This window comes from Mastomys coucha, unplaced genomic scaffold (genome assembly GCF_008632895.1).
Source record: "Mastomys coucha isolate ucsf_1 unplaced genomic scaffold, UCSF_Mcou_1 pScaffold20, whole genome shotgun sequence".
Lineage (NCBI taxonomy): Eukaryota > Metazoa > Chordata > Mammalia > Rodentia > Muridae > Mastomys > Mastomys coucha.
Genome location: NW_022196903.1, coordinates 29032006 through 29058466, shown reverse-complemented (window position 1 = coordinate 29058466; position 26461 = coordinate 29032006). Strand labels below are relative to the sequence as shown.

The window sequence follows — 26461 nt, the reverse complement described above, 5'->3', positions numbered from 1 at the left end:
ACACACACACACACACACACACACGCACGCACGCACGCACGCACGCACGCACGCACGCACGCACGCATCAATGCTGGACCAAGGTGTTTGCTGAGCAGGTAAAGGTATTTGTTGTCAAACCTGAGGATCTGGGGTTCAATCCCTAGATCCCACATGGTGGAAGGAGAGAACCAATTCCTAAAAATAGTCCTTTGACATCCACACAAGCACCTTGGAAAACACACACACACACACACACGTACACACACTAAATCAGTGTTAAATTATCACTAGAAAAATCAGACAAGAGTTTAAGTAAAGGAATATAATGTGCCCCACATAGGATAAGCCCTAAATCTTGATGTGTTTTTCATATAGGATAAAACATCAATTCTATAAATGTTAAAGGTAGAGCATGTGTATCTCCATGTCATTTAAACTATGGAAGGAAACAGCAGTGCATGCTTCCATGCATGCTTCCCTTCGTTAGTTAATATGTCCAAGAGAAACCCATGGGGCTCCCCTCAGGCAGGGATTTGGAAGACAGGGTCATCCTATGGAGACAACGTGAATGGGGATTTATCATCTTGTAGGTGTCCTCTGGAGCAAATGGGAAGACCAGCGCCATCTCATGGGAGGGAGAAGTCCTTCCAATTCGTATTGGCTTCTCTTCTCCCATTCAAATACAGAAAGCTGGAAGTCTCTAATATCGTTTGTTCTTTCTGTTTCACCGATCACATTTTTAAGTTTATCTTGTGCCCAAACTGCAATTCCAAAGCTGAGTTATGTACTCACCTGGCTCCAATGGGTAGTTTTAAATCCATGACACACAGACAGCCCTTGTTAAACTCAGTGAGTCACAAAACAGAATGAAAATACATGAGTGAAGGAAAGGGGCCTGGGAAGACAGGAGTGGGGAGGAGATGAGAGGGGGAGGGAATAGAAACAGCCAGGGTGCACTATATACATGCAGGATGTCAAAGACCAATTTTAATTGTTTTTAAAAGGGTGTGAGTGAGCTATTCTGATTAGAAGGCACTCATATCACTAAATTACAATCACATGGGGCCAAGGAATCACGTCCTCTAACTCTTAGCATGGAAATGGATAACTCAAGGCTAGGGTCGAATCTAAAAAGATCTGTACTAGGGAAAGAGATAAACAAGAAAACTGGACAAAGACATGTTGCCAGATTTAGCAGGAATTTTTAGGTCTCCCTTATTGATTCCAGATCCCACCCATGGGCAGAAACACAGTTTTTTCAGTGGTCAATATGCCATCTCAAATCTCCTATGAGCAAGGTCTCTGCCAAAACCACCATGCAAACAGATACTCACAAACGCTACCTTTCAGATCCCATTTTCCTTGGGCTGGCTAAACAATGAGTTTGGAAATAGAATAAAGGACAGCTCTTTATAACTATGGACTCTCATGAAAGATGAACATGAAATATGGGGAAATAAGAGATTAAATTACCTCCCTCAGCTGTGTAAGAAAGATCTTTGCAGCAAGCAATCTTTGGCAACAAAAATTAAGCCATGAAAACTTCAAATAGCCATCTGTTCAGCATCAGGGAGAACGGAGTGTCTGTTTCAGAACATTAGTGTCCTCAGGAAGGGGAAGATAGTCCGAAGCCCAGCACAGTAAGTGGATTCAGTGAGCAGGCAAGGGCGAGGAGCTAGCTTGACGACCAGAATACAAACAATGACTGTGATGTCAGGGTTTGGAAGCTTGTTTCTGAGACCCCAGATGCTGCCTCAGCTCCCCTGGTACCTCCAGAAAGGAGGTGAAATGAGGGTGCCTTACTGCAACCACAGCCCAGGCTCCTTGCAAAGAGTAAGGGATCTAACAAGCACTCCTGCTGAGAGCAGTGCTCATCTCCTACCAATGCTTCCCATCTCCCTTTGACACAGACAGACAGACGGCCAGGCACCTAAGTTAGGCTCGCAAGTAACGGGTATGCTGGGCCCTGCATTTGCATGGATTCCATACCCTTTCATTCAATCAACCACAAAATGAAAAACTTGATGCAAAAACCATACAACTGCATTGAAGCATACAAACTCTTCCCTTGGCATTATTCCCTAGCAATATGGCAGCCTCTAAACTCATTCTACACAAGGATTTGAGCATCTGTGGCTTGGGCATCTGAGGAATCCTGGAACACACTCCCCAGGAATGGCCACACTCTACATTGTCACCTGCTTCTTCCCCCTACTTATTCCAACAGTCACATTAAGTGTCACTGCATGTGATGATTCCAATCAGTACACATGACTGGGTTGTGATGCGCTCTGATGTCCCAGCTAGCCACACCTTCCCAGCTAGACTCACTAATCTCTTTCATCTGCCATTTTCTTACTTTCAGGCCCTTCATGGAATGCTGCTTGCCCTTCCTCCTAACATTATCGTTTCTTGTTCTTTCTGAGGTCTTGGGAGTTGCTGATAAGAGGTACAATCTGATAAGTCACTAAACTATTCCAATGAATTAGCTTACTGGATTAATCCTCTTAGGAGCATTATAATATTAAAAGAGGGCTATCAGGAGAAAGACTCCAAGAACTAAAAATCATCACCGTTGCTTTCCAGTTCTGAAGTTTTACCATTCTTGTGAATAAATCATTTTCAGTGGAATTTTAGATTGTTCTGGAAACCAAGTGAAGGAGCCCTGTGGCGCTTAAGCTTAACTTCACGGCCGAAGTCTAGGGAACCCAACAATATATTTTTACTTTTCGGCAATGCTGTCAGTAGTTCATAAATGCTTGACATGAATTATTCACTAGCCCAGCATTTGTTCTTATTCATTTGTCTACAATCATAAAATATGGTTTGGGTGTACACAAAACAGTTACTGAGAAATAATGCTGAAATCCATCACGATTCTCTTAGTGGAGAGACCCATGATGATGGCTTTAATCACAACCAATCCTGAGAGATCTCTGCTACCTTACCAATGAAAAATGGTCTTTGCCACCAGAGTGAATCTCGAGGAGGAAGGAAATGTGCATATCACTTAAATGGTGGCATTATAAAAGTACTAATTGCTCAGTGAAAGGCCAAGTGAGCAAAGCAATGGATTGAGAAGAATAAACTCTAATCAGTTGTTTACCAGGTAGCTCCAGAAAGGTGTTGACCTTCCTGGGTCTCTGGCTCCTTTTCCATAAAATATATAACATAATGATTCGTCTGGGTGAGCTCGAAAATCCTGTCTAGATTTTTTAAATTCTACAAATCATGTTTTTAATTTATCAACAGCCAGTCAAGACTTGTAAAGAATAAACTACATCTTTACTTGATAATAAGTATATTTACCTTGACTCGTTTTCTCATTTTGTAATTTAGGATGGTTGTCAATTAATTATCAATTATGTATACAGGGAAGGACAAAATAATCTAATAATGATAAACTGAAAAACTGACACCTTATAGTTAACAATGTAGTTTAAGATATTAACATAAACTACTATAATCACTTTATATTACAAGCATAATTGGTTTAATTTATTTTCAAACTCAATTAAGAATTTCCAGGATTTGGGACTCATGGTTAAGAATATGGACTGCTCTTGCAGAGGACCTGAGTTTGGTTCTCAGCACCCACATTAGGCAGCTTATAACTGCCTGTAACTCCAGTTCCAGAGTAGCCAACACTCTCTTCTGGCCTCTATGGACATTGCACACATGTGATGCACAAACAGAAAGGCAGGTGTGCACACACATGCATGCTCACGCACACACAAATAAAAATAAATAAAAACAAATCCAGTTTATAATTCTTAGATAAAATGGGCTGTTAAGCTTATTTTTACTTTTAAAAATATAAGAGGGCTGGGATTTTGGCTCTGTTGTAGAACAGTAGCCTAGCATATACAAGATCCTGAAGCACACACACACACACACACACACACACACACACACACACACCACCCCATACCATACATCTCCTGTTTGATTTATGTATATTCCTCTCAAAAATACTTACTATATGAGTTGTCTTTTTCTCCTTTGTACCTAGATTGTATTTACTTTTATTAAAATTCATCTCTGGGATGGAGAGATGGCTCATGGGTTAAAAAAAAACTTGTTGCTCCTGCAGAGGACCCAGGTTCAATTCCTGGCACCACATGGAGGCTAGCAAACATCTATTACTCTAATTCCAGGGGACATGTCACCCTCTTCTGACCTCTACAGGCACTATGCATGCACACAGTGCACATACCTATATATGCAGGCAAAATATTCACAAACATAAAAGTAAAATAAGGTCTTGAAAGAGTTCTTAAAGATGCCTCTCTGCTGTAATCTACTGGCACCCTTGCTCCATCGCCACTGCTGTAACATTCACTAATACCTGACAGTAGCATCATTTATGTATGGCTTCTCTTCTTGGTGAGCACCCGGTGTGTCTTCATACGTGCTATTACAGCCAACACTACAGTAAACACTCTTCCGCAAGCCTCCAGGCACACACATGATCAACTTGGCACAAGTCAGAAGTGCCAGGTCCTAGTGAGTACAGATACTCACCTATATAAGGGAACTAACAGCTGATTCCTCCAAACGGATGAGCTAGTTTCAGAAGTACAAAGAGATCCCCTCACACTGCATGCTTTCCAGCAGCTGCCAGTTTTAGATGAGTGGGCTTAGAATACCTTTGGAGAGAGCCCACACACAGAGAGAACTCTGTATTTCTAGTTTCCTGGGTTGTATTGTGAAAAAGCACTAGATTTGGGAGCAGCAAAGGTGCCTAAAGGCACCTGTCACCATGTTTGATGACTTGAGTTGGGTCCCTGAGACCCACACGGTGTAGAGAGAGAGAGAGAACTGACTCCCAAAAGTTGTCCTCTGACCTCCAGGTGGACACTGGGCTATGTTCAATACAAAATAAAGTATAGGATGCAATAAAAAAAATTGAAGGTGATAGATTTCATTAACATTTACAGATCACTTGAGTTTCTTTATGGGGAAAACAAAAAAAAATATTTTCTCAAATCTGTTACTTATATTTATGGAATTTTTAATATTAAACTATTTGTGTAATGGCTCAAGAAGAGCATTTTGATCTGGCTATTTGTCTCTGTAGTTTTTCAAACATGATATGTTCTATGTGCCTATGTTCTGGATTTCCATTAGTCTTGATATAACAGGTACTTCTCTTTGTATGTCAGTGGTGAGACCCGGCTGCTATGCTGAATGTCAGTATTCAAAAAGAAAACCTAGTTTCTTCCTTTATGATGTCATTATATTATTTGACATTTACAAAGTGTTAATGCTTTACTTTTGTACACAGAAAGCTAAATTTGTTTAAAAAATTAAAACCCTCATGATAGAAATGTTTTGAGTGTATAGAGTGTGAGAGTTATTTTCTTCGGCAATTCTGGGTTGCACACTGAAGAAGATATGGTTCTGGAGTGAGCATTCTCTGCCCGACTTATGCTGTTCTCTGGGTACCCTCAGGCCTGGGCAGGGCCTCCGGGTGCTGAGTGTCTTCTGACAGGCAAGCTCTAGGGTACAGTCAGCTTCTTAGCTTTCATGTGTACTCAGTCTAGATACTTGGTTCAAATAGGCCTTGGGCAGAGCCCAAGGATCTGGATTTCTAGACAGTTTCAGGCTATGCTATGCTGGTCCCGGTGGGCAGCACTCTTCTACAGGGCCAGACATGATGGATTTCTGAGCCAGGTGGCTTCTGAGTTCTCCTCCTCTGAACGTTCAGTACACATGATGATCAAGCTTGAAGCCAAGGTTCCAAAGGAAGGTGTGTATGTGTGCGCCTCTGATTTGCCATGGAATCCTTTTGTTTAAATTCTTATCTGGTGTCTCCATTGGGCTAATCGTGAGCATCATCTAACTGTTCACTCACTGATTACTGTCATCTGTAAGTTCAAAAGGGAGTGTTGCCGTGTTCTAGCACTCCACATAGAAGAAAGACTTTCTCTATGAAATACATCTCCAAAATCCCCACTTCTGAAATCTCAGAATTATGCAAACAGGCTGCTACCTCATCCCTGGAATGAGACACTCGGGGGTAATCAACTCATCCTCCATTCTGCTCCGTGCCCCCCTCCAATTCTCAAGGGGAGAGGAAGATACTCGCTGAGCAACAGAAGGCATTGCTCTCTTATTACCCAGAGAACATCAGTCCCTGGTGTAAAGAAGACTCAAGCTCATTAGACCCACAGATCTCCAGTTAACTCTTTAGGCTCTACAAGTTGAAGTTGGCATTCTGTTTGCATGGGAGCCTGACTCATGCAATGCATTCATGCATGTTTCTGAAGGAACCTGCACAGCAAAAACTGGGCTTTTTTTTTGTTTTGAGTTAAACATGTTTTAAATATACTCAAAGGGCTAGAGGTATACGTCTGTGGTAGAGCACTTAACAAAGCATGTCTCCAGTTTAATCCCCAACACAGATAGATAGACAGACAGACAGACAGATAGGTAGATAGATAGACAGACAGACAGACAGACAGATAGATAGATAGGTAGATAGATAGACAGACAGACAGACAGACAGACAGACAGACAGATAGGTAGATAGATAGACAGGTAGATAGATAGATAGATAGACAGACAGACAGACAGACAGACAGACAGACAGATAGGTAGATAGACAGACAGACAGACAGACAGACAGACAGATAGGTAGATAGATAGACAGACAGACAGACAGACAGACAGACAGACAGATAGGTAGATAGATAGATAGACAGACAGACAGATAGACAGATAAAATACTAAGACACCTTGCTTTATTTAGAAGCAGAAGTATGAATTCCTCTGTAGAATAACTACTAATTTTCCTGATGATAAATCTAGATTTCAAGATTCTGAATTTGTATAAACTAAGACAAAAGCTTAAGTAAATTTGAAGAAATATGTTCCTTAAACAGAATTTTTTTAGTTCGAGAATCAAGAACAATCTTTGTTTCATGACTGCCTATCCTTAGTTACATGAGTCACTCTTCCGGGAATCACTTCTCTGCCTTTCCGTGTCGTCTCTAACAGCCTCCGCAGTGGGGCCACTCACCATCCTCTCCCCTCCCCACATTCAAAGGATACTGTCCAAAATTAGCTGAGTGAGATTATGGTACGCTGACAGGTCATACATTTCGGAAATCTGATTGGAGGAAAAATCCACCTTCTGGTGACAAAAAGAGAAAGACGGTTACACGTTGTCTCCCTCAGGCTCACTACATTGTTTAACAGCAGCAAGAAGGCATGCTTCTAGACACAGAACTGACTCCTGCAGATGCACTGGAGTCAAACCCAGCATCCTCCTTTCTGTCTTTTGTTGTTGGTTGGTTGGTTTTTTCAATGGCTTATTTTTTTCTCTCTGTTTTTTCTAACCTGTACCCTCTAAATGTTACCATCTGAGATGGAACTGAGGAGGAAAATCTCCATGGCCCAGAGGTTGGGTCCACAATCTAACCTTCCCTTTCCCTCCTTCCCATACTCTCCAGGGTCTCACTCACCAAGCAGACCAGGCTGGCCTCAGACTCAGAGGTCTGCCTGCCTCTGCCTTGAGTGCTGGGATTAAAGGCATGTGCCGCTGTGCCCCACCCACTCTCTCCTTCTCAGCTCTATTTTAAACTTCCTTGGTCTTCCTTCAGGATTTAGTTCAGCTTCGTCCATAGCCCCATGTTCCCAATTTTCTCTAATACCCAATAGGCCACATTCACTTCCCGTATGTGCATGCACATCTTCTTCTGTTCGCCAGACATTTTTCCATACCACCCTGACTGTCAGGACAGCACTCCTTATGACCCCTCAGGCTTCAGCTTAACATCCTTTCTCAAAACTGACTCATTCAGATGGGCATTTGTCAGCAACATTTATGACCCTAGTCTAGAATGAGATTAAAAACAAACTAACCAATTAAATAAATAGCCTTGCCGAATTTCATTTACTGGGGAAAAAAGAAAAAAATTTAAAAAATGGCAAGAAAACTCAAGAATTTTGAAACAATGTATTGAACACTCCATGAGGATGTTACAATCTCCTTCTGGATGGTCATCAGGCAGATAATGAATAAACACAGTCCTTCTTCTGCTCTTTAAAACAGTGACTGCACTTCCCCAAAACTAAGATAATAGTGTTGTGAATGAAATCCTAGAAAGCACTGTAAGGCGAGAGTAGATAACTGGCCAGGTCAGTTATAGACATAACGAGAAGGGCCACGTCAGTGAGCAAGCGCTTTACAGTGAGCAAGCGCTGCACAGTGAGCAAGTGCTGCACAGTGAGCAAGCCCTGCAGTGAGCAAGCCCTGCACAGTGAGCAAGTCCTGAACAGTGAGCAAGCCCTGCACAGTGAGCAAGCGCTGCACAGTGAGCAAGCCCTGCACAGTGAGCAAGCCCTGCACAGTGAGCAAGCCCTGCAGTGAGCAAGCCCTGCACAGTGAGCAAGCGCTGCACAGTGAGTAAGCCCTGCAGTGAGCAAGCCTTGCACAGTGAGCAAGTCCTGAACAGTAAGCAAGCGCTGCAGTGAGCAAGCCCTGCACAGTGAGCAAGCGCTGCACAGTGAGCAAGCCCTGCACAGTGAGCAAGCCCTGCACAGTGAGCAAGCCCTGCACAGTGAGCAAGCCCTGTACAGTGAGCAAGCCCTGCACAGTGAGCAAGCCCTGCAGTGAGCAAGCCCTGCACAGTGAGCAAGCCCTGCACAGTGAGCAAGCCCTGCAGTGAGCAAGCCCTGTACAGTGAGCAAGCACTGCAGAGTGAGCAAGTGCTGCACAGTGAGCAAGCCCTGCACAATGAGCAAGCCCTGTACAGTGAGCAAGCCCTGCAGAGTGAGCAAGCCCTGTACAGTGAGCAAGCCCTGCACAGTGAGCAAGCCCTGCAGTGAGCAAGCCCTGCAGAGTGAGCAAGTGCTGCACAGTGAGCAAGTGCTGCACAGTGAGCAAGTGCTGCACAGTGAGCAAGCCCTGCACAGTGAGCAAGCCCTGCAGTGAGCAAGCCCTGCAGAGTGAGCAAGCCCTGTACAGTGAGCAAGCCCTGCACAGTGAGCAAGTGCTGCACAGTGAGCAAGCCCTGCACAGTGAGCAAGCCCTGTACAGTGAGCAAGCCCTGCAGAGTGAGCAAGTGCTGCACAGTGAGCAAGCCCTGCACAGTGAGCAAGCCCTGGAGTGAGCAAGCCCTGCACAGTAAGTAAGCCCTGCACAGTGAGCAAGCCCTGTACAGTGAGCAAGCCCTGTGCAGTGAGCAACCCTGCAGTGACTAAGCTCTGCACAGCACTCAGAGGAGGAGAATGTGAAATGAAACACTGTTTGAGCAACATGAATCCAAACAGAAACTTAGGCCTGCACACATGGGAGGTATGGGAAAGGCATGGTATGAAATCAGCCAATGTGGCATGGCAGAAACCAAGTTCAACATTCACCCTTTTTACTTTTATGTAATAGTGATAGACTAGAAGTGAACTTTGTGATTTTCCTTCTTATGCCATAGCACAGTATGCATACATGCCTTTGTCAAGGCTGTATGCCAACACCATGCCTTCCACATACCAGTGATTTTAGGCTTTTGAGCAATTTCAAAAGGTTATTTTTTTTCTATGACTCCCATTGAACACACCCACCAAATCAAACTAAAAGTTTCACCTACTAAGATCAAAACATAAGAAAAGTTATTTATTTTATGTATGTACGTGTCTGCCTGCACACCCACATGTATATGCTTAGTACCCACAGAGGCCAGAAGAAGGTATCAGATCCCCTGGAACAGAGATGTACAGGTTTTTTTCAAGCTACCATGTGGAGCTGAGAACCAAAGTCAGGTCCTCTGCAAGAGGAGTAAGTGCCCTTAACCACTGAGCCTGCTCTTTGGCCCTGAGATCAAAATGTTTTTAGAAACACAAACATGTAAGTACAAAGTCCTGCCCCTTACAAAGGAAATGCATGCTTTCTCTTGATGGCACAAGCTTCACCAATCTTAAAGGGGAAAGAAGCCAATCTTCTCAAGTGTGAGAGAGAGTTCTATTTCAGCTTGCTTCATAGAAAACTGTGGACTCTGGACTCTTAGTGGGTCTTCCATCTCCCTTCACAGCCTAACCAAGATTCTTAACTTTGTGCTTTGTGCTTTGATGTTTTCATCCACAGATGGGCCAGTATTAACTGGCTCACAGCTTTGTAGGATTAAATAAGACAATGTATTGAAGCCAGCAGAAAGCCTTAGCGTGGGACTGCACAGGCACTCAGTGTTGACAGACCTCATGGAGGCAGTCTGGCACAGAGCAAGCACTTCTCTGGGAGACTGGATATGAATTCTCCAAGAAGTTAGACCCCCTGAAGATGGAACATGTGGTTTGTTTGGTTGATTTGCAAGGTCTTCTAGAGAGGGGGTTGGGGTGAGAAAAAACTCATAGACTAACTTCTGAGAGGAGGGTCAGGCTTCTCCTGTGACCAGTCGGGATTTCCCTGGGATGCAAAGTAGAAAGGGCAGCTGAGGAGACTGGGCTGTTTCACTCTCCAAATGCAGTTCTTGATATGTTCAGAGGCCCCTGCTGAGTACAGACAAGCATCTAGGGCAGCCTCTCTGGACAAAGGAATATTGCCCAGGTAAGAGAAAGAGAGAGAGAGAGAGAGAGAGAGAGAGAGACAGAGACAGAGACAGAGACAGAGACAGACAGACAGAGACAGAGAGAGAGACAGAGACAGAGAGAGACAGAGAGAGGAGAGACAGAGAGAGGGAGAGGGAGAGAAAGAGAGGCTGTGTGTCTATGTATGTCTCTGTGTATATTTGTGTTTTTATGTGTCTGTGTGTTTATGTCTGTGTCTATGTGTCTGTCTCTGTATGCATGTGTGTCTGTCTCTGTGTGTTTGTGTCTGTGTGTCTGTCTCTCCATTTGTGTCTGTATGTGTCTGTGTGTGTGTGTGTCTGTGCGTGTGCGTGTGCGTGTGTGTGTGCGTGTGCGTGTGTGTGTGCGTGTGTGTGTGTGTGTGTGTGTGTGTGTTGATCAAAGCAGAATAACAGAATGACCACAGTGTTTTGATGTCAGTATGGAGAATGCCAAATTCTTGACTCCAAATAGACTTTCATTTTGGTCTAGGCCTAAGCCGAGGAATTTGGATCTAAGTTAACTAGGTTTTATAAGCAAAATAAACGTATAATAAAAGGTAAGAGTTGTTGTCTGTTCCTTCCTTAAAATAATGGTTTTGTTAAATATTTGAGACCATCAGAAGGAAGCTTAGCCCATGTTCTCAGACAATGGTTCTCAAATTGATCAGGATATTAGGCTCATCTCATTGTATCTTTCCAAGTATTAGCTTATGCTTCTACTCTAGGGAAGGGAAGGAGTTCCAGGCCAACTGGAGCTGCACAACAAGACCTGCTGCTCCAAACCAAAGAAATAATAACCAATTAAGATCCTATTTTTAATCTAAGAAAATAAAATAGGTGGGCAGTGGTGGTGAACGCCTTTAGTCTGAGCACTTGGGAGGCAGAGGCAGACAGAGCTCTGCAAGTTGGAGGCCAGCCTGGTCTACAGAGTGAGTTCCAGGACAGCCAGGGCTACACAGAGAAACCCTGTCTTGAAAATCCAAAAAGAAAAGGAAAAGACATATGTCCAAGAGAACAGAAGTAAGTTGCTCTTTGAACATAAGTTTCCGGCAAAGCTCTCAAGGACGGTATGTTGATGGGGCACCTTTTGGCAAAGCCAGCCACTTGTCTGTACTCCAGTGCAGACACTCACACTCCTGGTCTGCATCTGCCCTCTCTGTTAGCGCTCTCCAGATTGTTCAAGGGAGGTGGCAACCACTTACCGGGTGTGATTAGCGTACTGATTAGTATACCTTGAGATTTTGGGGTGGTTTGAAATTGAAGAAGGTAGTCAGCTTATTCTGAGAAGCATTTAGTTCTAGGAGATACGGCATGCAGCTCACACAGGACAAATCTGGGGGCAGAAAAGGTAAACGAGTAAGATGCTAGGAAAAGCCACTGAGCATGTTACATCAGAACACATATATTTTTTACCCCTGATAGGATCTCACTGTGTAGCCCTGGTTGGCCTGGAACTCCCTGTAGACCAGGCTGGCCGAAAACTTAGAGGGATCCGCCTGCCTCTGCCTCCCAAGTGCTGCAATCGAAGGAATGCACTACCACACCTGGCCTATGTCAGAATATTTTTTAATTATGCCAGGTGCAAGCGCATTTCTCATATTTTAGCTGAGTCAAATTAATAAAAATCAGGAATGTGTGAAGTACTTTTTTTTCAAAGATTTATTTATTTATTTTATGTATATGAGTACACTGTCGCTGTCTTCAGACACACCAGAAGAGGGCATTGGATCCCACTACAGATGGTTGTGAGCCACCATGTGGTCGCTGGGAATTGAACTCAGGACCTCTGAAAGAGCAATCAGTGCTCTTAACCACCAAGCCATCTCTCCAGCTCGTGAAGTACATTTTAAAGTGTAGAATAGACAAAAAGCAGGCATGTTCAGGGTATAGGAGAAGACGGAGGGTAAATAAAAGGTAGAGGAACCACGGGACACACTTTGTTCTAATATGTCCTAACAGTATCCAACACAGTATGAGCTGACTTAAAGAATCAGTGATTTCAAGCTGGGCAGTGGTGTCGCACACCTTTAATCCCAGCACTTGGGAGGCAGAAGCAGGCGAATTTCTGAGTTCGAGGCCAGCCTGGTCTACAGAGTGAGTTCCAGGACAGCCAGGGCTACGCAGAGAAACTCTGTCTCAAAAAAACCAATAAATAAATAAATAAAAATAAATAGAATCAATGCTTTCTCTTTCTCTCTTAGGCCCTACCCATTCCTTCCATCTCCTTCCATCTTCCATCTCCGAGTAGCCAATGGCTGTGGCCCCTTGCATGGCCTCACTTATTTTTCCCACAATCTGCCAACCCCTAAGGACTTCAAATATTACCAGCCTTACAGGAAGGGATGAGAGACTGTAAAGCCTTAGATAATCCTCTTGATAATTAGCTCCTAAATGACTGAATTAGGCCTTTTCAGAAGATTGGAAATACCACAATTAGGGAAGTCTCTGTTGCAAATTCAATTTTGTTGTAGTTGGACTTAATCCTAAATCTCATTAATTATTTGAGGTGATTTAGATCATTGCTTGTTATTGTGCCTTGACTCTGGATTGGTTCAAAATCGAATCTGAGCTCTGCATTTTATCCCAAGCAGATAGCCCCAAACTTGATGTAAAGGAGAACACTGTGCTAATGGAGTTCATATGTAACAGAATTACAGGCAAGCTATGGCTGGGAGGCAGCATTTGCCATTCTTTGTTGCAGTTGAGGTTTTTGGGTACCAGAATGAAAAAATCCACACAGTAGATGTTCTAGCCTTGTCAGTGCAAGAGACTCATTCTCCACCAGAAAGAGGTATGCTGATAGCACGCGCATGCACACACACACACACACACACACACACACACACACACACACACAGTCTGAAGGATACAACAAACCAAGACAGCTGTACCAACCAACCACAGGCAAAGCCAGGCCAAATGGCACAGGCACATGCAGAGAGGGTGGCATGCCAGCTGTCTTGGGCAGGGCTGGCAGGCAGTGAGAGATGGCTCTGCCATCGTTCATTTTGTGATGGTTTGAGTGGGAAATATTCCCCCATGGTCTTGGGTGTCTGAATGCTAGTTCTCCAGCTGGTGGCTCTTTGGGTAGGTTTGGAAGGTATGGCTGGCGGTAGGAAGTGTGTCACTGGGGACAGGCTTGGAGGTTTTTAAAAGCCACGCACTGTTCCCAGTCCACTCTGCTTCCTGCCTGAGGTACCTGGTGTGAGCTCTCCACTCGCAGCTCCCACTGCGGTTGCCGTGCCTGCTGCTATGATGTCTCCATCACTATGGACTCTAACCCTCTGTAACCTTAAGTGCACATAAACTCTTTCTTCTATGAGTTGCTTTGGTCATGGGATTTATCACCGAAACAGAAAAGTAATTAATATGCCTGAGAAAGAGACTGGGAAGCCAGAAAATCTCGCCAACTTCTACTTCACTACTCTGATTCAAACAATACCGCAGTTGCAAGCATGTGGCAATGCACTGGGATGTTAACCCTTTGGTAGAAGTCAACGGGCCAATCAAGGAAGGTTGCCTGTGAGACAAAACCTATGCGGAAGTCAGATGCTTAACAGTTTATACCTATCAGCCCATAAAGACACTTACTTAACAGTTTATACCTATCAGCCCATAACCTGCCCATTCTGCCACCAGCCGCATGTCTGTTAAGAGTAGTCTCAATTCTATTAGTTTCCACTGAGCCCCTGAACCCCTGCTGGGTTTGTCTTTAATGCCAGTTGCAGGGATATCTGTTTTAGAGTAGAAGCATCAGCTAATACTTGGAAAGATACAATGAGATGGTAAATCTATCTCATACTCTGTATGAGACACTCATGCAGTCACTCACTATCACTCATACAGACTCATTGTGACAGAAACGGTCCCTGGCTTGCTAACTTCTATGTCATCCCTCCTTGGTGCAGTAACTTCTTCGTCCACCAGATGGCAGGAGCACCTTGCGTCTACACCAGGGGTTCTGGACCAGCAGCATCAGCCTCATCCTCCCTTACTATAAATGTAAATTCTCAACCCTTCCCCCCAGTTCCACTGAGTCAGAAATTCTGTGGATGGGGTTCAGCAACCTGTGTGCTAACAGCCCCCACTCTAGCACAAATGAGTCTATTGAAAGTTGAAATGTGGTCCTATCTCAGGACACTTGTAAGATTGACATCGGTCTCCCAGAGAAAAACGTACTGCAATCCTGACATGTGGCAGACTCTCAGACTCCTGATGCATTAATACAGTGCATCATGGAGAACCACTGAGGAGTGATCTTCGCAGAGAGGAGTGTGCGTGAGTGCCAGGGTATGAAGCTAAGTCTCTGGCATTGAGCACTGTCGGGGAGCCTCCCGCAAGGCTGCAATTTCTTATTCAGTAAGGGTGGGAAAGTAACCTTGGAGATGTGGGGTGGGCACAGCATAATCAACCTTGTAGGCGTCAGGTGGGCAGACCACTGCTGCCAGGAACGACTAAAATGCCTTCCTAATGGTTGGATCATCACATAGTCTGGGATTTGCTTTAAAGTAACATGGAAGAAGAGGGACAGAGAGGGTCACACAGAACAAGATTAGTGTTTGTCACTGCTGAGTCTCGGTACTCATTCCAGAAGTGTCTCCGCTCATGCATTTGTTCAGTTTCCTAAAACGGGTTTATTAAAACTAGAAAAACAATGAAACAGTCTTGAGCAGGGGTAACTGAAAGAGTTCAGTGCTTCTCGGCACTCAAGGCCTGAACTTTTAACTATTAGAGTCAGCTGAGGGCTGGGAACTGCAATGGAGAGACCACACTGTCAGCATTACGGCTTCTGTGAGACAGGTAAAAGACCCAAGCAGACAGACGCTCAGTGGGGAAAGTGGGTATTCGCTGTATTTCTAGGAATCTAAAGGAAAAAAAAATGGATACTGTTCCATCAAAGATCAGAAAACCAGAAACAAGGACTGGGCTCTGAAGAAAATCTGACAGTTACAGGACTACATCCATTAAGGGGGAAGAAGGAAAGTCTAGTAATAAATACAAAGTTCCTGCAGATGGTGTCCTGCAAAAGAGCCCGCCGAGCACACGGAGATGGGGAACGGTGACTCTGGGAAGCCCTGGTGCTTAAGCATTAAAAATAGGAGGAGCTAGCTAGGATGGAAATGCAAAAGCAAAGCAAAAAGGCAAAAATGCGGGTGGTAATGGCTGATCCACCTGAGCTGATACAGTTGAAGAGTGTTGCCCATCCCTGGAGGGCCTGCTCTTTTCTTTGGGGAGGCTGGGGCAGGGGTGAGGGTGGGGTGCTGGGAGAGAGGGGAGGGGAGGGGAAGAGACTGTGGAAAAGGAAGGTATGGTGGTCCAGATGTGATGTATGAGAGATGAATAAAAACCAGTAAATGAAAGAAAAGGCATCATCAAGCCGTCCTCAAGTGTGTCGACCCTGTGAGGCTCCCTGGGTGACTGCCACTGTCCCAAACAGGGGAGACTGCAGTTGTCTTACTGGGGGCCATTGTCCTCCCTCCCTCCCTCCCTCCCTCCCTTTCTCCCTACCTCCCTCTTTCCTTCCCTCCCTCCGTGGACAACAATGAATCAATATGTAAATTGATCTACAGATCACTTACATCAAATTCAGTATTATTAAACTACATTAAATTCCAGACGCAGCCTGTACATTTTTGCACTAGCTCAGTGATCAATCTCCTCAACCAACAATCACATACCTTCGATTCTGTTTCCCGAAAGATTCAACTTCTGCAGGTGAACATAGCCGCACAGAATGCTGATGTCGACCAACTCACAGTGCTGAGGGGAAAGGAGAGAGGAGGGGCTTGAATATGGCATCTCCTGTGTTTGTGTGAGCCTTCCTGCAACACCTAGAAACAACACTGATGGAAAGAAATTCAGAATTTCTTTCAAAAGTATAGAAGAGAGAGAATAAAACCTAAGGCCCACCACTCATGAGACCCCAAAGTGGACTACAGATCCCACCAAAAGAAAGTATTCTTTCAGAAGAAATACTAGTCTGTCGAGTGTAGTGGTGCAGGCTTTTAATCAAAGCCGAGGCAGGTGAATTCTCTGTGAGTCTGAGGCCAGCCAAGGCTACCCAATATGACCTTGTCTCAAAAAGAAGAAGAACTAATACTTTATCAGCATAAGAAATTAGTATTATCAGCAAGAGCAAACCTCATGAAAAGATAAACAGTTCATGAGAATTGTTAGGTGGTATTTGAAATAAAAGTTATAGCAATAAAGGCCACATTTTCATCCAACCAAAGACAAGCAAATGCTGGGAGTTTAAATGAAGTCTTAAGGGGACATCACACACCATGAGGATATCACTAACACATGCTGCAAAAAGAAGCATAGAGAGGCATGTGGCTAAGCCTGGAGTGACAGAGCACCCTGGGGAGTTGCAGCATCCAACTCTGCTGAGTCTCTGTACAAAACTCATACCAGAAAACGCTACTCAAAGGAAATTCAGGTGGACTTAGGAGGGGGATTTGATCCCATGGCCTAAAGACTTAAACTAGTGGTATATGTCATTCTGTCACAAGCAGTAAAAAACAGAAAACAAACCAAACAAAAAACAAATGACTCTAATAGAGTCATTTGAAAGCGAGTTCTCCTGTGGGAAGTGATGGTTGCCGTAAGTGGCAAACCAGCACCGAGTGCCCACTGTGTACATCACCATAGTGATGGGAAAACAGGGAGGGGAGGAGCTCTGCTGTGCCTTTAAAGAATGTAGGACTCTGGCAGGAGAGAATATATGTATGCGAGTAATTAGAGGAGTCAAATAATAATATGTTTATTATTATTATTATTATTATTATTATTATTATTATTATTATTCATAAGTAAGACACTGAACCAGAAAGTGTACTCACTGAGACAGGTTTTTGAGGCCACGTAATTCAACATGTAATATCTCAACAGTAAGGAGGTCTGTAGCAAAATAAGTTAAGCTCCATCCCTCTGACTGAAATAAGATTCAAAGGATTGCTTATTTGGCAGATCTACCTAAGGCATAGTATTACATACATAAGCATGTAATTGGTGGATATGGCCTTTCATGGGGCTGTACCTGCTGCCAGAATGACAGCATCTCAATGTCTTACACAGTGTTGTGTGTACAGGGCACCCACAGAAGGCTAGACACTGCTGGGGATGGAAGACTATGTACTTCACATGTTGAAGGACATACTATGAAGCCAGCACAGGAGATGACACTTCATTGGTCCTTGGGTATTTGATTAGTTCAAACCCAAGGCAGAATACCCTTTCAGTCAGGCATAACTCAAGCCAGAAACCTATAGTAAAATTTCAATGTGCTTTTCTTTAAGTACATGTAGAGTGCATATTTGTGCAGGTATGGGTACACGTGTGTATAAGAGGTGTGTGTGTGCGTGTGTGTGTGTGTGTGTGTGTGCGAGCAGGTAGTGGCCCATGCTTGATATCGGGTATCTCCCTCACTTGCATTTCACCTTGTATATTGAAACTGCATCTTTCACTGAATCTGGAGGTCATGATTTCATCTTGACAAGGTTGACACACCAGCATGACCGGGATCCGAACTCCAGCTTTCACACTTAAACCTCAAGTACTTTATCCATGAGCCATTGCACCAACCCCTTGAATTTTTTTTTTTTTAATGGAAGCAAAAAGAGCTAAACTATTTTTCCAGGACTATGGGCAACAGCAGAGAAGCTGCAGTGTTGGCTATCAGCTCTTGCAGCCTCTCACAGTCAAAGTGGAGCCAAGAGTCTGTGCTACTCGCAGACGAGGTTGAAATCTTGAAAACTGATGGATAACAATAGATTTTTTTTTTTTTGCTTTAATGTTAGGCATCTTTATGAAAATAAAAGACAGCTCGAAGCTACTTACTTCTTGACATACTTCAGGGGGAAATCAATATTACTCAGTTCCCTGGGATTCAGATAGAGTTTAGCTCAGCTTTGGCCAATCAGAGCGAAAATTCTTACAGAGTTTTTGATTGGTTTTACACATCCAGATTCAACCTCCTGAAGAAAGCATTGATTGCTCTAATATAGACTACTTAGGATGAAAGAAGGTACAGAGGAGGATAAAAACAGAAGAATTAGGGGAGCTGACAGTCGGACAGCCGATGCTCCCTCAAGTCTGCCATTCATGGGCTCATCTCTCATCGCTCATCTCCATCAAACGTGAGACCCTGAGCTCTGCCACCACCACGTGCATGCCAAAGAAGATAAACATCATCTGCCCACATCGCCAGCCTACCGTGATCCTGTCATACTCACAGATAGATTCAGGTTGAGGTAGACCTGCTCCGTGCCACAGCCTGACCACCCCAATCCATTGAGTGCCTCAGCCACGTTCTCCTCTCTCAGGATCCCATCACACTCGTCCTGTAGAAAGCAAATGGTGGACAAAGAACTTGCCTTAGAAAAGCAACTGCCTACCTCGCTCTATCCAGCTTCTGTGGGGAACACTTCCGGAGACAACTTTGGCTGATGTCTTGCTTGTGATTAATCATGAAGGAGCCTGCCGTCTCTCTTTGTTTTTAAATTATGACGTGCGTTATACCTTGACAAGTTCGTCCACTTATACATACATCCTTGTGAGACTGTTCTAGCCTGAAGGAAATGGCCTTAGTCAAACATAGATACTATGTACCACGGACTCACCACATAAGCATTTGTGGTCATTGTTTATCTTCCTGGAATTAGTCATGCTTTGTGTTGTTTGCATTTACAAGACACCGAGAGAATACACTTGCTCGTTGGCATGGTATTCACCAGCAGCTCTCCCATACCTGTCTCTTGCACCTTCTTTCTGCCTTCCCTGTAATCATCCATGCTCCCCTAGTCATGGTTCCCATTGACTGACTGCCAGGCTCAGACAAGAAAAAAAGGCCATGTATGGGGGAAAATGTACATACTACATACAGTTAAGTAAATGCTCATCAAAGTCATGCCTTACTGCCACAGACTTCTCAGGTGCCACTTCTGCATGGTGTTCAATGCTGAGAAAGCAGAGTGGCCATCAGAACATCAGTGCTAGTGGCCCTGTGCAAGAGCTCTGCTATCAACCTGCTAATCCTTCTGACAGCCCTGGGGTAGCATTCTTATCTCCAGTTTAAGTAACTAAGGCTTAGAGGTTATCCTGCTCAAAATGACATGGCGGTAGGTTGACAGAGCTGCAATGACATCTCAGCCTGTCTGTGATTCTTCATTGGGCTGCTTGCCCGTACCTCAAAAGATGGTTGCATCGAACAAAGGCAATCATGTCTTGAAGTCTGGTATTCTTGCTGGACAAATCAAGTCCTCAGCTCACTTCCTGGATGCTGACTCTATAAGAGTCATCTAATTTACAAGATGACTTAATGGGTCATTTCTATGAGGAAGCTTGTCCTTGGTCCATAGCCAATGGATAGGCATGGCAGTTCCCCAGGGATGGCAGACAGCAGAGACAACACACCAGTCCATGCTACACATCTTCTACCTTGAACTTGGAATAGTCAGCACGGACACTGACATCATCAGGATGACAGAAAATGGTCACTCACCATAGCAGCCATGCTGACACAAAGTACTTAACCATGGAGAGAAAGCATATTAACAGTGATGGGAAAGCATCTGCTCGTTAGTTCTTTATTAATCCAGGAGCCAAGGATACTATTTGGGTTGTTGGTCCACGGACCTAAGTATATAGCCTAAGCATATAAAAAAAGGTCGTCTCCAGGGAATATTGCCTACATTGAACCCCACAACCTCTGTCATGTGACTTGGGGGAGGGCAAAGCTTTCTCTGGGCCTCATTTCTCCACCTATAAATAGAAAGTGTGTTTTTCTTTAAAGCCGTTCTAGACACACCATCCCTCCAAAGTAGGCTACGTTTGGTGTATTGATTGTTTTGAGCTGAAGGCACTTGAAAAAACCAGTGAACGCCAAGGAGAGACTTTCTCTGAACTGCTTTTATCTACAGAGAGGCAGATCCTTCAAAAGGAACTCGATTGTTATAAATCCCCTCCCCGGGAGTTTCATCAGCTGGAGGAGATTGACCCTTATCACAGGAGCAAAGAGAGGCTGACACCACAGTGAGGCAAGCTTTGTCACAAGCTCTCATATCTCCCATCTGTTCTAAGAGCCTGTGTGTCTTTCCATAAAAGCATTTGCTCCCCCCCCCCATCCCTTTAAGCAGCCTACATCCCCTCCCCTTCCCCCGTTAGCATGGTGTGCAAACTCTCAAATCTCACATCAAAATTGTTTTCAGATCTGCAGGATGACTGACTCAGTAGGTGGAGGTACTTGCCTCTAAGCTTGAGGACCAGAACCCCCATGGCAGAAGGAGAGAGCAAATGCCTACGAGTTGCTGTCTGACTTCCACATGTGTGGCACACACCTGAATAAATAATTATCATAGATTTCTTTGACATTTATTTATTTCATGTGTATGAGTGTTTTGCCTGCACATATATATAGGCTCCATATGTATTCAGTGCCCGAGGAGGACAGAAGAGGGTGTTGGAGCCCTTGGAATTGGAGTTATGGATGGTTGTGAGTCACCAGTTGAGTTCTGGGAACTAAAACAGGATCCTCTGCAAGGGCAACAAGTACTCTTAACTACTGAGTCACCTCTCCAGACTCTTTAATACTTAATTTGTAGGATTCCTTTGCTTTTTTAATTTTATCTGTATGGGTGTTTTGTTTGCATGTAAGTCTGTGTACCACATACTTATCTGGTGCCTTTGGAAGTTAGGAAAGGGCTTTGGATCCCCCTGGAAATGGAGTTACAAATAAGACTGGAAGCCACAGTATAGGTGTCAGAAATCAAACCTGGGTCCTCTGCAAGAGCAGCCAGTGCTCTTAACCGCTGAGCCATCTCTCCAGTCTCTCTCCCTGATTGGTACTGGAAATCTAGCCAACTATTCAGTGCTTGTTAAATTGTGGTTATTGGAGGAGAATCTAGAACCACTCATTTACTAACCCAGCATAGTCCCTGACAACAATCTACAAACCTCTGTCCTTGAACCCACAGAGAAGTGTAGTCTTCACACCTCAACAAAGAGAACTACAGTTTGCAATTGATGAGGATCACTACAAAAACAAACAACTATAAGAGAAGTTTCTAAAAGATCTTTCCCTACGATACCCCCATGCACGTAATATTAAAAACCACTACGCTCATACCCGCAGTCTGTGTTATCCTGCTCATTCTCACTTTACCTCATAAGCTAGGAAATCAGGAAGGCCATCGTTTCTCTCCTACTCCTTAGTTTTAATATTTTAAGGAGAATTAAAGAAACAAATGTATAGAAAGCCCTTGACATGGTACCTGGAACACATCAAATGCTTCAATAAAAGTGCTGTGTGCAAAAGTCCCATGCCTGTCACGCTGCTCACAAATGGGGATGACATCCATGCCTGTAAATGAAGTGCCTTGTAAAACCTAGGAGGGAGTAGAGTGGAAGGATCCTGCTTTCCTCCCAAACTTCCCACCTAGAGCTCCAGAGATCATCTGACCTCCTCACTTATTCAGGAAGGCCTGTTTGTCACCACAGCTGTGGACATTGGGTGGGCAAGACTGTCAGCGTTCTCTCAGATTCCTAACAGTGAGCCCTTCCACACAGTGAGCCCTTCCTCGCACTCGAGGTTCCTGGGAGAGGTGTCATACCTTTCTGCCAACAGGAAAACCACATGGCAACTTCTGAGGCCTCTTCGCATTTGACCTGTTGGCAGCATACCCCGCTTCCGTGTTCTGGAGATGTCCTTGCCCTGGCTAAGTGTGATCACGCCACTAGCATGTAGTTCTTCTTTTCCTACATCTCTGAACTCTTCCATTCTCGGACTCTTCCTCACCTGTATGTCAGTAAACTATGTTTTCCTGGATTGCTGTTGTCAATGCTCCCCACCTCCCCTCCTCTCCCTTCCTTCCTTCCTGGCCTATTTCATAGACCTAGTGCTATGAAATCCACAGCTTCCACCACTGTGATCCCTCTTCCCTGACTTCCAGTCATATGATTCTTAAACCCAGTTCCTTAGTATATAGTAATGTCTGCCCCTGACTCCCTTTGCAGTGACCCAGTATCCCCCACTGTCCATGGTTTCTGACAGTGACAATGACTATCCTGTCATCCCAGGTCTCTGACACTCAATTAGTGATGGTCTCATCTTAAATGTTTTATCTTTAACCTCCTTTATATTCCAAGTACTACCTTCCTCCAGACTCTCCCAGCTCCCCTATAGATATTGCTAGAATACATACCACCCTCCCATCTAAATTTACCTGGTCATCAGAGAACTGCTTACGACATCAAGTGAGTGTCCGTGCATAGCACAGAGCCTAGTCCTCCCTCAGTTCTAGCTGCTTGTTCTGCTCTTGCGTGTAACTCCTGAGTGCAGCTGTTCCTGTCTCTGTGCTGCTTGCTGTGACATACTCATATGTCACTGTGAGAGCACGGGCCATGGATGTCTTCAGTCACATTGTCATCTTCTATTTTAACTGCTGCTACCACTTACTTAGTCCATCTGTAACTTCTGAGAGCCTAGTCTATCTAGCAGATATTATACTGAAAACTTTACGGTAGTCTCTTACTAAATCTGAAGTCTATAACTATCCCAGGGAATAGGCACTGTGACTCACATTGAGTTACTGGATGTTTTCATGCACCAAATTTTGGGTCAAGACACAGTCAAAGAGTGATTTCTATTAAGCAATTGTTTGGTAATTATGTTTGTTCCATAAGGCTAAAACAACTTAACAAGCTTCAGGTAGCAATTAGAAATGTCTGAATTACTGTTTTGAGTATCAGGACTCTATTATGCTAAGTATTCGGTTTTTTTACTACGTTTTTTTATTTGTGTACAAGTGCACATACCACAGCACATGTATGGATGTCAAAGGACAACTTTGGGGAGTGAAGTCTCTTCTTCCACTATGTGGGTCAAGGGGATTGAACTCAGGTCATCGAGTTTGGCAGCAAGTATCTTTACATGAAAAGCCATCTTACCAGCCCTATGCTAAGCATTTTACATATAGGATATCGTTTAGTTTTCTTATGAGACAGAGAGGATCCTCAAGCCCATATATTTTGAGTTCTAAACAAGCTAAATAACTTATTCAGAATCTTGGTACTAACACGAGACTAGCCCGTGTCTTAGCCACAAGCCTTTCATCCCAAAAGCTGTGCTCCAAACACCTAGTCTCAAGTGTTTCCCTTAAACTCAGTAGGGCTTATGGACTTTGAAGCAAGCTGCACTGCTGAATATGGCCACCACATTATTACTTGGAATCAGGATAAGATACGGGAAATAAACCACTCAACATGAACATATAGTTCTTACAACTTTTCAGTTTGCTCCACATTTTAAAACTTAATATCATGAAAAGCCAGTATCAAAATTTAGAATATAACTGGAGGAAATAGTAAACTTTTTCTCAACATAGTCTCCAAACCAGAAAGGTGCAGCCAGTTGGATTAGACACCTTCTAACAGCTTGTTAATGTTATCCTGAAGACAGATTAATGATGGCACTAATGAACTCATATCCAAGGAGCTGTGCTAATTAGAATCGTAAAGTAATGCTAGTGGTTCATTTGTGAATTCCTCTGGGGTAGAAGGTGGTGGAAACCACACAAACATTTCAAAGGAGCACAAACACAGCTACAGTTTGCAGTAGTTGCTGCTGTAAGAATACCAAGGGAAAGGAGAATAAAGTAAATGATGGCCTTTATGGTTAAGTTTGTTATCATCATCATCATCGTCATCACCACCACCACCACCACCACCACCACCACCATTATCACCGTCATCTTCGTCATCATTGTTGTTGTGTTTTAAGGCAAGGTCTCACTATGTGGTTCTATCAACGTTTCTAGCTAGTCAGGAACTGGGTGCGTAGACCAGGCTAACCTCTAACTCACGACACTTGTCCTATTTCTGACTCTCACTGCAGGGAGTGTAGGTAAGAACACTATTGCCAGCACACTGTTATAGCCAACTTCAAGCAGCATTAGAATGGAACTAGCCAAGGAAGAAAGATGTGGATGAGGAAAAACAAAAAGAGGGATGAGGGGGGAAATAAGCCAAATATCCCAAGTGCAGGAAAGGGCCTTAGAGACAAGAGTCCAGGGAAAGGAGGACAGACATGGAGTAACTGGAGGCCAGGGGCAGGAGAACAAGAAAGAAAGCAAACCAAGAGACAAGTTTGGCATGGGGAGAAGCTGAGGGAAAAGAAGGGGGAGGAGCAATGTAAAGGCAAGAAGTGAAATCCAGGAAAATATTGATTCTGAGTAGCTAAGACAAAGAGACAAGCCTAACTGTGTGCGAGAGGGAAACAAATCAAGCTACAATTTTGAAACAGAACAATGAATAGAAGCCAATAGACAGGAATAAGGGAATGCAAGGTGGAAAGGAAGCGAAGGGGGATGAGGAAGGACAGTCGGCATGTGGGAGTACAGTCAAGTGTTGAAGGGAAGTGGAATCATTGGGAGATTAGGAAATGGTTGAGAGTACTGCGAACACTCCCCATAAGCCAAACTCTCCTGACTGTGGGTGAGCTGGTTCTCTCTGATCTTGCTATGGCTCCCTTCTTAACCAGAAAGAGTGGGAGTGCTTAAATAGGCACGTAAATACCCCTAGCAGAAGTAACATATAAAACTTATACGTTATTTCGTCTTCAGCAGAGCATTCGGATGTTTTTTATCACCCTGGAGGAAGGAAGAAGTGAATGGCCCATAACTGGGAATAGTGCAGAAGTACCTTCAGTTCAGAGAGACATATTTGGAATATCAAAAAAACAACACTTGCCTATTTTGTAATGATGCATAATTTTGCCAGTGCATAATTTTGAAAGCATTAAACCCATACTGATACACCGGTTTTTGGTTTTTGGTTTTGTTTTTCATAATAACAGTGTGTAATCTGACACATAAGAAACCGTGAAAAGAAAGTAAATATTTGGAGGGTTTCACCCCCTTCTTCCAAGACAGGAGGTGAAAGACATCAGGAATGGGGGAAGAGAAATAAGCAGCAAAGAAAAGCCCTTGCTCTCTAGCCAGAAAGGAGTGGGCTGAACCTAGGGCGGGAGGAATGCAGAAGCAAGCTGCTACTGAGGCAGCCAGGCTGTGTGGCTCAAGGGAGCCCGAGATTGGGGTGGGGGTTGGGGGGGAGGGAGGCACACCTCCAAATTCTGCATTTCGGACTCCTCTGACTCTTCGGATTCTCCTTCCACCTCCTGCTCCTCTTGGTCCTCTTCTGCCTCATGAGAGCGGTGAACGAGCTGGTGGAGGAGGTAAGAGGAGGCGCTTCTGAAAGTCCCTTTTGATTTCAATCCCATGGGGAAAGTAGGCCAACGTTTCTGACGTTCTTTCTCTGTGAGCGACAGTATCGCCTGGGCTACAATGCGAGAGGCACCCAAACCCCGCCTGAAACGGCTCCCTTTCCATCTCGAGGGATTTCTCTCCAAGCCCGCCATCTTGTTTATACGCGTTGCCTAGGAGACTGAAGTCTTGGCCCTCGGAGCTGCAAATAACTCTGGGGGCTGTAGTCCAAGCTTCCGGACTTGCGCAGTCTGTCAAGGTCTCTGTTGGTGTTCACTTTTGCAATCCTCTGCTGCTTCTTTTATTTTCCTCGTTACGTTCAGTCGCTAGTTTTGTTCCTTTTTGCATGTGTTTTTAATCCCTTTTCTCCACCCACTTTCTTTGTCTTCTGCTGCCTGTCCTTCTTAGAACTTGTTCATCTCACATTTGAGAACATTCACACAAGCATCTCCAGTCTGGCTTCATTCACACCATGGAACTTTGGAAGGATTTGACATCCCTGATTCTGTCGGTGGAAAGCTAGTAAAGGTGAAATTTAACACCACGCCCAGCGCAGTGGGAGGAGATGAGGCGGTGACATAGATGACAGAGAAGACCTAACTCCTCTCCTCTTCCTTTCTTCGTCGATAATGAAGAGAAACTACCAAAGAATTTTTGAGAGCTCATTTGCAGTTA

At 44.2% G+C, this 26461-nt stretch overlaps 1 protein-coding gene across 1 annotated transcript in view; it reads right to left on the bottom strand.

Moving 5' to 3' along the window:
- Window positions 1-26240, bottom strand: part of Lrguk (leucine rich repeats and guanylate kinase domain containing) — a 111317-nt gene extending 85077 nt beyond the window's left edge. The window contains exons 1-6 of the mRNA XM_031381065.1: window positions 25648-26240; window positions 18764-18871; window positions 16208-16289; window positions 11762-11862; window positions 7039-7120; window positions 2342-2421 (exon numbers count right to left, since the gene is read on the bottom strand). Coding sequence (XP_031236925.1) covers window positions 2342-2421; window positions 7039-7120; window positions 11762-11862; window positions 16208-16289; window positions 18764-18871; window positions 25648-25941 — 747 coding nt within the window. The 5' untranslated portion in view covers window positions 25942-26240. The remainder of the gene's footprint in view (window positions 1-2341; window positions 2422-7038; window positions 7121-11761; window positions 11863-16207; window positions 16290-18763; window positions 18872-25647) is intronic.
- Between the last annotated feature and the right edge of the window lie 221 nt (window positions 26241-26461).